Source organism: Hypomesus transpacificus, chromosome 18 (genome assembly GCF_021917145.1).
Source record: "Hypomesus transpacificus isolate Combined female chromosome 18, fHypTra1, whole genome shotgun sequence".
Classification (NCBI taxonomy): Eukaryota; Metazoa; Chordata; class Actinopteri; order Osmeriformes; family Osmeridae; genus Hypomesus; species Hypomesus transpacificus.
In genome coordinates, this window is record NC_061077.1 from 8,546,914 (window position 1) to 8,558,587 (window position 11,674).

General features: G+C 41.2%; 1 protein-coding gene across 1 annotated transcript in view; it reads right to left on the bottom strand.

The window, feature by feature from the left end:
* espn (espin) overlaps window positions 1–10,557 on the bottom strand; it is a 35,070-nt gene extending 24,513 nt beyond the window's left edge. Inside the window, exons 1-6 of the mRNA XM_047041032.1 lie at window positions 9,699–10,557; window positions 7,296–7,489; window positions 1,362–1,548; window positions 742–924; window positions 410–541; window positions 190–249 (exon numbers count right to left, since the gene is read on the bottom strand). Of these exons, the coding sequence (XP_046896988.1) occupies window positions 190–249; window positions 410–541; window positions 742–924; window positions 1,362–1,548; window positions 7,296–7,489; window positions 9,699–9,992 (1,050 nt within the window). The 5' untranslated portion in view covers window positions 9,993–10,557. The remainder of the gene's footprint in view (window positions 1–189; window positions 250–409; window positions 542–741; window positions 925–1,361; window positions 1,549–7,295; window positions 7,490–9,698) is intronic.
* Between the last annotated feature and the right edge of the window lie 1,117 nt (window positions 10,558–11,674).

The window sequence follows — 11,674 nt, forward strand, 5'->3', positions numbered from 1 at the left end:
CTCCCTGGGCAGGGGATCAGAGGGAGGGGAAACTTGTTTCCCACACACCCTGGGGAGTCCCAGTGGAGCTGTTATTATTTCTCAGACACTCATGGGCACCAAAAGGGCCCCAGTGAGGAAGGTGTCAACAACTATAATCATTAGAGGAGAGGAAGTGGTGAGATAGTCAGAAGATGTTGGCTCCCCTACCAGCCCATTGTTACTAGTTTCCACATTCTTAATGTGTTGTTTCATCATCGGTTTCATGAGCTAGTAAATGGAACATGAAAGCAGAGTGGGGGTCAGCAGTTGCAATACTACAATAAAAAATCTCAATACACAATTCGTTTGGGTCAATTTAGAATGTTGGTATTGTTCAACAGGGTTGACCTTGAAGGAGTATAGAATCAGTAGATCTTGTGTTTCTTACCATGTTCTCTACTGTACGCAGGTACTTGGCACACTGGCCATGGCCGTTGTACTCTGCTAAGTCAGCTGCTGAGAAGCCATCCTGGTCCCTGATGCCCAGGTCCACTCCGTTCACCACTAAGATCTGACAGCACTGGTGGTGTGGAGGGAGGTGACCAATGGTCAGATCAAGCAAGATGGAAAGAGACACAATTAAATGCTTCCTTGTTGCCATAAAGGTATAGCATTTTATGTTGAAAATATTGTATACATTCTTGAAAAAACTACACCACCGCCAGCCCTCCAGCCACACAATCTGCTGGGAGCTAATTCGCGGCACAAACGGACGTCTACCTCCAGTTCCCCGTTCTCAGAAGCATCGTGTAGAGGAGTCCCGCCCCAGCTGTCTGTGATGATCTCTCCCCCGTGCAGCAGCAGCCAGCTGAGCACCTTGGCATGGCCACGGCTGGCAGCAAAGTGCATGGCTGTGGCACCGTCACTGTCCCTGTCTGCCAGGCTGATATCTGTGAAGCTCATCTATCAGAGGGACAGGATATGACATGACAAAGCCATGGACTTGCTACAGCATCACAGTTTGGGTTTGAAATCACTCTTTGCCCGGTGATTGCACTATAAAATAGCATACATATTACCATAAAAACACAAATACTTATATAACTGTGTTAATAGTACATTAAGTTGAATGTATTCCGTTCATGATTCAACAGCCTGTATGAGTCAATAGAGGTACAGACTCTGGTGAGACTTTTTAAATGCAATTTAGGGCCACTATGGCTTTACATTTGGACTTGACGACACACATTATTTAAACTGGCCCTCGGACAAAAAGTTAATGATTCATAAAGCACATTTGTTTTTTGTTGTAAGTGTGACCATGTCATTTGTATTTTGTGACTACTTGGAGGTATCCTTTGGTTTATAGACTACAGACCAAAGGGTTCCGCTGAGCTTACCAGCCAGACGATTACTGTGTTATGGCCCATCTGGGCTGCAGCATGTAGAGGTGTCATTCCATCATTGGCTCTTATGCTGGGCTCTGCCCCACAGTCCTTCACCAGGTACTGGACAACCTCAAGGTGCCCCTCCTGGCAGGCCAGGTACAGGGGTGTGGCACCATTCTTTGTTTGGGAGTTGACAACACTATGAGAAAGTGAGAAAATCAAAAGAAAGCAGGAACTTGGTAAAATCCCTTATTTTTGAACATTATCAATATCTTGACCACCTATTAAAAACATCATTTTTGGGGACCTTTAATTTTTTTTTTAACTTTCCAAAATGCTCCAATTAAACATTATATTAATGAACACAGACAACAAATTCCACAGAGCTAACTTAATTCCCATTCATTCCCAAAACCCAAAGGATTTACCCCTCCTTTTCTGGGAAAGTCTGCCTAATGTAAATTTCCCCGTCGTCCCAGATCCTTCTAGTCACAGCAGGAGGTCAGGGAGTGAACAAGTGCTTCCCTTCTAAATCCCATAAGGCCCTGCTTTATTTGGACACTGACTGACAAGCGAGCAATGAGTCCCCTAAGAGGATTATCTCTCTAGTAGTTCCTCCAGCAGTCTATGGTTAACGAGACATCAATGATGGCCAAGGGAGACTTGAGAGAAGAGGGAGGAGGGGAGTTGAAAGTGTGTGTGTGGGGGGGGGGGGCAAGGGGGGGGGGGGGAATGAGGCCAGCACAGCCAGTATAACCACACCTTGCTTAAACTCACAGGATTACAAGGACAAAGTTAAAACCAAAGCCAAAACCCCATCCTAGTCAATGTCCTATTAAAGGGGCAATTGACTGTTTTTTTGGGGTATTTCACACTGTTCCTTAAGGTCTCCGAATAGGGTATGTAACATTGGTTGGGTTGAAAATGGCCCGGGTGCTGTTCTATGCCCTCTGACAGATCCTCTGAAATGTTCCCGGGAAAAAACACTAGCTTTTCTCCTTTTATGGTATGCTCATTAATATTTAGATAAGCTGCGCGCTGATTGGTTGGTTATCAACGAGTGAAGCTGGGGGCAAAAACGCAACACGGCCAACAGCAGCACTCGCTGAAACACCAAAGTTGGAGACTTGAAATAAAAACGCGCAAATAAATCTATTGTGTCTACACAACACTGTTTTCAAAAGATTGACTATATATCATTTGAAATGATAACATTACTTGTTTCCACTTCTGTTGTTGAAGCAAACTGGATTGACTTAGGTGGGTAGAACGTTAGGCTACAGCTTAGCAACCAAACCATATCATGATTCTACTCAGCTTCAGTTAGCTAGCTAAGCTAGCTCTAGATATCTTGCTGTAAAATAACATGACAAAGATCTGGACAAACATGCATCGTGAATTGTAGATTTTCATTACACAGGTTATTTATTGGAATGAAACACAGTCAGGAACATGAATCAACATTAGCCCCATTGCCAAAAACTAGGCTAAATTATCACATATTCTATGCTCTTGCGTCAACTAGCAAGCCAAACTTGTTTACATGCCTACAGTCTAGGTGTTACTAGTAACAGTTAGTAGCAATGCTAACGTATCCTGTATCTAAAACCTGCCTTTCTCCAGTTCTTTCAAACAGATTACCTAGACAGGCGTTAGCAATAAGCAGCTAGTCTAGCTAGAGTCATTTGATGTGTGTAGAAACGTATTTAGCATTCTACCTGGTATGCTATACAGGAAACGTTGGCATTGCTAATAACTGTTAGCACAACATCATACTGTCCTTATAGCTTGCGGTTGCAATGAGCATACGGTTGGAACAGCACCTCTTTCCAGGTTCAGCTTCCTAGCATATCCTGCTTGAAATTGTCCAAGGTTGTCAAAACTGTCTTGGGTGAAATGTTCAGAGCAAATGAATGATTGAGTGTCGAACTTCGCCGGAATCTTCTCGTAGACAACAGCAGCCATGCCTGTTGAATGTTTGGCTCCTTGGGAAGACTGTGAGTGTTAGCCTTCCCTGTACAGCCTGGAACACAGCATTTACGACCGTGGTCCATTTTCAATATCCTTGTTATAATTCAAAACGTTCTTCTTTGTAATTCCTTATAAGTAGCCTACACAGAGCAGCGCGCAGCTAAACTAGTATCGGAGATAGACGCTACCTCTGGCTGGTCTGGATGTAAATTCTGGGGCGTGACAAAGATACAGACCAGAGCCAATAAGAGGGCGATCACCGGTCCTACGTAGGACCGGTGGCTTTGTTGAAAAGCTAGCGTTTTACAGCCAAATTTTTTCTTTTTGAGATTTGAATAGGAAAGAGGTGTCAATGGACTTTTATATTCACGGTATGTTCAGTTTACCCTCCGAACTGTCGTTTTTCAACAATGACGAGGTAAAATCGGTTTTGCAGTCAATTGCCCCTTTAAAGCAAAATGTGGATATGCATGTTTTTTTTTACTAATAAGTAACACTATAAGCTGCCAAAGGTTTCAAAACCCAGGTACTAGCAAGCTCTTGGTTATGCTGGCTTCAACTCCAGGCTGGCACTCATCTGTCTCAACAATCAACCAATCATACTTTGTTGCCGTGAACACGTGGTCTAGTGTTGCGTTTAAGCACAGAATGCAAACATTGTGCCTGTAACACCTATGTTAGATCATCTTTCTGACTTCTTGAAAACATGATTAAAACAACTACGTATAGAACATCAGTATCACACATGTGAAACATGTTTTTGGTCAAAACAAGCAAGCCCTAAATATTTCAATATAGGAAGGGGACCTAATCTGCAGTTCTATCATCAGGAAGTGGGTGGACAGCTGAATCATTCATGAGTGTAACCGAAGTGGCCCGGGCTCATCTGCACACTGGGGTCTGTAAAGGGGAGCAACATATTTGTCCCTTTCCATGTTCACATTTACAACACTTAGAAACTCAAGAACACCCAAGCCAACAAAGATGCCTACAACACGAAAGTCGTATCATCATTGTTATCAATGAGGGCTGTCTTAAAACTCTTGAATAAAAAAAAGGCTTGGCACTCTCCAATAAAGAAAGTGCATTTGGAGAACAGGTGTAGATTTCACAGGGCTTTACAAAGAACCTGTCCCTGTGCAACAGTAGAAATACAAAGTGCGATATCTCATCCTTGTAAACCAGCACAACCTCAAAACAAGCAAAGCAAGTGGGTTTTCAAATCCATCATTAATTGAGAAATTGTCCTAGCACAGGCTATTGTCTATTATTCTCCTCCGCTCCCTCCCTTCCCCAGTAGCCACAGCAACAAAAGACCAATCTTATCTTCGTTAGTACAAAAGTAACTGATGCTGTCACACTAATGGGCATCTTGCCTGATAAAAGCTCATTATGGGTTTGATGGTTTTTCCTGTCTAAATAATTAAAATCCCTACTATGGGAAATGTTTTTCCCATGGTACTGAGCAGCGGAGTAACTAAATTGTATGTTTGAGCACTTTAAGCATGGCCCAAAACATAGACAGGAAGATGCATATTCAACCATGACACTGGAAAACTGAAGGGGTCTCCTAAGAGAAGGTAATTTGACACGTTGCTGTAAATACACCTTGAGAACAGGACGTGGGAAAAGGACTAATGCAAAAATCTAGACCCAGAAGCTTGTGATGAGACTTCCCCATGAAACCCACCCTCTGGGTAGCATGTCTGGGAATCTTAATGGTGGGAGCAGGACGTCTATCTGTTACGCCTTTCCCCCTAACCTCATGCCACAATTAAGCCTTAGCCAAATCTTTTAATCTGTGCTAATTGATTGCATAACCCCTTTCTTTCTGTGTGTCAAACTACCAGAATTTATAGCCATTTCAATGGTGGCTTTTTCATAGAACCTTTTGTGTACCAACACTATCGGTAACAACACAGCACACTGTCCTGTTTACATTGGTTTGACAGGATGAGGGAACAATTCTCCTATTCTGAACCGGCCCATAAATTGGGTAGGCATTGTCTAAACATGCATCTGTGTAGAACTGCACCTGTCTCTTTCTGTTTTCATCATGAAAGAAAGCACATTGTGGACAGTTAAATACAGTGCATGTTAATGGCGCATAAATCCTCAGCACTCTTTTTACAAATGGAAGAGACACTTGACCTGACAAAGGGGATAACATTTCAATTTGGACATTTTTGTATTAAAATGGCCAATAAAGTTGTATACAGTTGCATAACATTTGTAATCCTTTTATGCAAGTTCAATACTTACACAACATTATTGCGAGTACAACATTGCCATCACAGCTGCAAATTAAATAATTCACCAGAAGATGATGAATCACAAACCGAAAAAGTTGTTTATTGATTTAGAATCCGACTAATTAATTATATCTGGACTCAACTTTCTACCAAAAAGTGATTGGAGGGATCAAGAGCAAGTTGAGCCAGTGTTCGGAAGTACAGTATGTAAAGTGACAAGGCACTAGGAGCACCCACTTTTCAACTACATGCTTCACTAAGACTCATTCCTAGTTGTCTGATTGTCAGATAAGAGATAAAGTTTTGTCTACAGCATATGTACTATATGAACCTAGTGAGCAGGACAACAGGCTATGTGTAAGCTGTTTTAATCAAGCATTAATTTAATTTGCATCCTTTGAAGGTAGTTTTTTGGTCCTTCTGATATTGTCATTTTATATTTGTCATGTTGTGTAATAAACCGTGACATAAGAATAATATCTGTATACAGCTAAGGCCTTGTTTACATGATGTAGGAAGCAAACTTCTAGAAAGCGGCCCCTCAATTCAGCCGTATTTGTTTCCTTCATTTGCTTATCACTGGTTTGCGCTCTTGTGAGTCGCCTTGGAGACGGTGGTAAATAGCCTGGGTGAGAGGGAGGGAAGGTAGAAGTGAATGGGACAATGCTATCAGAAGCAACCATGTCTCTGAGCCTAATTAAACTTTCAGTAGCTACGCACCTGTCTGGCATGTACCAGGACAACAGAGGAGCCCTTAGTAGCACATGGCCCAAGGCTAGCTCTTTGACTGGCGCATTAACCACACAGGTCATCGAACCCAGAGACTGCTGGCAAGCACTTTCCGTAATTAAGCTTTAAGGCGGTGCCATAGACCTGTTAGTTATCTATATTGCTTTATGAGCCCAATACATTCATATATTTGCTGCTACTTGAAAACATTCATTCTGAATATCCTCAGTTATTTTCTATTTGATCCCTTTACAGCCCTGGTTGTCACCATTATAGGTCAAATGTAATCTCTGGAATATCTTATGGCTCATCTACACACGTTCTAAATGCTATGTTACCATCGTCTACTTTTCTCCTTTCATGTGGAAGTTATTTTTGTAAGCTGAATGATTTTACTGTTAGAACAGAGATTTACAGGTTATGAAAGTGTCAGACCTTATCACTTTCCTTCATAAATCTTCCTTTACAAGTTGCAATATATCATGTAGTGCTATGATTAGTTGTTGTGGTGATATATTTTCACTCTGAAACTCACAAATGTTAGTTGACCTCTTTGTTCAGCCTATTCAGTGTTGTTAATGCCCTGGCCTATGTCCATAACAATCATACGGGCCATATGGCTCAGTGTTATCTCAATGAGGTGCAGGGCCTCTGGCACAGCAGTGATTAGCACTGACATTCATCTCCTGGTATAAGAACACACACACACAAGGATGACCTCTGGATGTTTTCCTTCCGGAATTGGCTTAAATGGTTTGAATTCCATAGTCAAGTTGTTAAACACTTGGAAGGAAGAAAGGGTCAAATTAATTGACAACTGAATCTGCCTCTTTTAGCCTTTGATGTTTATCAAAGGAAATACATTTATCAAAACTGATTTAGCTACACACTGTATTCCATAATGGATCTAGCACAAGTGAATGCTGTTGGTGTTACAACTGGTTCATAACTGCTGTCTGTGTATAGTGTATCCGTTTTATCTTAGTTTGCTTACTTTGGGCTGTGTCCCAATAGTAGTCTTAAGGAGGGAAGGTCTCCCTTGGCAGCAGCATAGTGGACAGGAAGGGCCCCAGTGTCCGTGGCAACCCCGGGGTCTGCCTCCCCACTCTTCAGTAGCCAATCAGTGATCTCGTGGTGGCTAAAACGGGATGCAAGATGGAGAACAGTGGCTCCAGAACTGTCCCTATCCTGTAAAGGGAAAAGAGAAGACAAATATTAGGGGGATGTGATGAGGCACACACATGGGAAAATTATAAAGGATGAATCCACAGTCACTATTGGACCGCATTAGAACTAACTAAATACATTAAAGTTCACGTAGCAAGCACATACAGCATATAAGATACCTGATTCGTAAAGCACAGTGGAAAACCTAAACAGACCATCCACTGCGACAATCTTATTCATCTAGATACGATTCAATGTGAGCAAATGTCCTTCTGTCAAAGGCATGAAGGGTTCTTTGTTGTGTTCGGGTGCAAAAGCATCCCAGCCAATCAACCCAGAGGTTAATGATGAAGATAAGTGATCGTAATGGAGGCTCTTATTACTTCTTAGACCTGCACACTAAGACATGATGCAGTGGTAACCTCCAATATCAACCTCCAATATTAATGAGCAAATAAGTCACTGAAGACATCAATAAGACCAGCATTAAGAGGTTACTCATCCCTACTCTCTATTGTTTCTCCCAAGGCCTGAACGGGATCACTTTCTCCTGCTTTGATACAATTTCACAAAGGTAAAGGGGGGAGAGAAAGTAACAAAGAGCAACAGAGGGGGCGGGAGGGTGCACTTGCTGTATTCACACAATTTTCAATCAAAACATCAAAAGATAATGTGTTGCTAGTACACCTTGTGGAATGGACAAATCCTATTGGAGCATAAAAGTTTTACTAATTTAACGACAAAGAACATATATTTTTTTACCATGCTTTGACTTCGATTATGTATTATCCCTGTCCTAAGGTGTTGTATATACCTATAACTATATAAATTATGTCCCTCAGTCCCAAATATGTTGTTTAACAGCCACCCCTATTGCATACACAAACATAAGTTCAACACCTACCAGTGTGCTCGACAAAGAGCTAAAACAGACTTGTCATTAGTGCTACTTGTGCAGCCATTAATCAATAACAACACCAAATAGAAAAGTTTTTACGTTTCAATCCCACATCAGCTAATAATATAATCATCTTCATTTGTTAAATGTTTAGACCAGACTCTCACATGTTTTCACTGTCATGATGCTACATCTTTTGCCAAAACATGACAACGCACTATATTCAAATTTTCACAGAAATACTGTATTGTTTGAATCCTATAAACTTTCATTTCTCCAATTCTTAACTTGATCATCCTCACATTTTGTGTAGCAATGAAAGATCTACGTTTAGTATTGCAATGTAACCAAGTCAAGGGGCAAAAACATTGCATGGATACAAGTAAGAATGTATTGACAAATGTTACACCAACACAAGTTTTCAGTGGACTAGGATTCTCCTTTATCCTTTCCTCTGCTTGCTCTGCAGAAAGGACTTGTTTGATACCTGAGGAGTAGTACCTCTCAAACCCTGTAAAGATCCAAGACAATCCTGCTATCAAATGACAAGATTCTGACAAAACTGTTGTAAGTACTGATAACCTTTGGCTTTTTACAAAGTGACCATCAAGATGATGAATATAATTGAAACTTTGCCCTAAAGAACTATAGTTCCTTCACATTACTGATGTATCCTAAACTTAGCCTACAGTTTAAACCAATGCGTGTCAAAATGTGAAATTAATATTGCATAAGCTTATGCATAATTGGCCTCATTTAAATAATGTTTGCTTAGTTACAGAGGACTGCAAAGAACTATGAAAATACAAGACTGTTTGGCTGTTGTCTCACTTCATCAAACCATAATATATTTTTAGGTAGAACTGGATATTTCGGGGTTTTGATGATAACAGTTTGGAAGACCTCAGATTCAAGACTGACATGAGCAATACAATTCACGGCTGTATGGCGCTCTCAACCTGCCACATAGGTTTATGAACGATCAAGGTGACAGCCCCAACTCAAAATACTTCTACATCTAAGTCTTGGCACGTGATAAGCCGACTGTAGGCTACATTACGAACTTAAAACACTCACAATAACATTCACGTGTTGTGTTCATGTTTTAGAGGGCGATATAGCCTAGAGACAAATTAACCTGTTTTTAACCAGTGGTAGAACAAGCCTTGGGCCTATTAGCCAAGTACATAGAGACAATGTAGTTCAAAACGATAGTTTGTTGTGGGTCTAAATGTCATTGGATTATAGGCCACTCCAGTGACCACAAACCTGCAGACATAACAATAACATTGGCCAACAGTTTCTAGATTTGCAGCGTAATATCGGACTCACCACGGCACAGCATCCACCTTGTGTTAAGAGCCACTGCAGGCAGGCCAAGTTACCAGTAGCAGCAGCGTCGTGTGCGGGGCTTGCTCCATTATTTGCCAAGCTGTTCCCCGGTAGACCAGCTTCTTCAACTAGGTACCTTACGCATGTCAGTTTCCCAGCCCGGGCAGCATGATGTACGGGTGAGGCACCCAGAAGGTCCTTTACATCACCATTCAGTACATTTTCCGCTAATTGCACTTTCAGAGTTTTTACATCCCCCTGCCTTGCGGCGAGAAGTGTCCGCTCCACCACCATGACTTGGCTACGAGTCGGCAACTCCTTGAAAATATTTAATACCACACCATATAGATGAGTTTACGGTATATCAGTCCTGTGTTGACTTTAATATCCGTCTCTTCTACGTCGATCCTCGTTTGATTGAGAATTGTAGCCTGACATAGCAAAAAAAAATACTTAAAAATACTTTTTGAGGACAACAATAACCTAGTTATTTAGAGGAGACGTCCGAGTCTCCGACCATGCATATTCAGTCATTTCACTGCACAAATATAAAAATTGGTTCTACATAAACCATCAACTAAGCTTTCTTTCAAGACATTCTTAGGCTTTTTGAGAAAAGATGGTGCTGTTGTTACTGTTTTCTAATTCTGTACAGCGCCACACCAGACTACATCAACGCCACGTTTCTTTATCCCATACGCATCCAACTGTTTCAATAGACATATTCGGCATACATCCTCTGGTTAAGACTTTCTTCTTTATTCTCAGATAATTCAATTGTGTTACAATTATTAGTTGTTAGACAATTTATCTCCAAAAAAGTATTCCTGGCAATAGTCCTGGATCCTTTATTCGCGGTCCCCGCAGATGGCGACATGGGACTCAGTGCTTGTTAAATAATCCATCAGTGGGAGGATCACTTAGGCGATTTGGTCCCTTCCAATCGGCTCAGGAGTTAAAGGGCCAGTACGCCATCATTTGACCAGGTTTGTATCCAATGAATTGCACACCCTGTTGAGAGACACACTGTGCTGATGTGGATATAGGTTACATTCAGTTTGGTAATTCAGTGGTCCAGAGCCGGCCTATTTTTATATTTGTGTGTGGTTGTGCTTGTACAGACAATAATATATTTGACTGTCTCCAAATGGAAATACAAGTTGTGATAAATTGCAATACGTTTCATTACCAAATGGTGGCAGGAAAGCATAATGTTACAGGCTGCGTTTTATCAAATGGGATATTGTTCAATAATTGGAATTCGGGTAATCTGGGACAATTTTTGCATGCATTTTCTCATCGGAGTTTCCTGATTGAACAGTGTGATGACCCTTTCTGTGACACCACACCAATCACGTTTTGTGATTTCAGTCACATAACATCCATGCTAAACCCAGGGTCAACGTTGTGTGGACTAGACATTGTCATAGCAGGGAAGAAAACGCTCTGGATTTAGGTGTGCCACATTACCAAACATGCAGATTACCCGAATTCACCCTATAGGCCTACTGAGTGAGTCCCATTGTCGGTCATACGAATCTCTCAGTAAAGTTTAGCAATGTTGAATTTGATCCTATAAATAGGCTTGCCTAACCTGTTTTAAAATAGGTCCTGCGTTTCTTATCCATTATTAGGTCCATTACATTGTCTAACATGGACTAAATCTAGGCTACTTCTGTACAGCTTTCATAGTCTATTCTATTTTTTATTTTAGCATTTTATAGGCTACCCTATCTGAGTTTATAAGTCAGAAGTGAGTCAGGAATAAGTCAGAAAGGTGTTAATTGAACACTTGGTAGGCTAAGTGTTTATATTGCCAAGGTCCATCTCATGGGTAGCCTAGACCTAAACGAGTAAAATGAAAATTCAAAAATTGTGGGCTACGTTTTAGGTTATGTGGACAAATTGTTTATCATTTAATCACCCTGCCCTTCTTAGTATAGAAGGGAACATCAGTCGCCTTGTAATAACCAAGC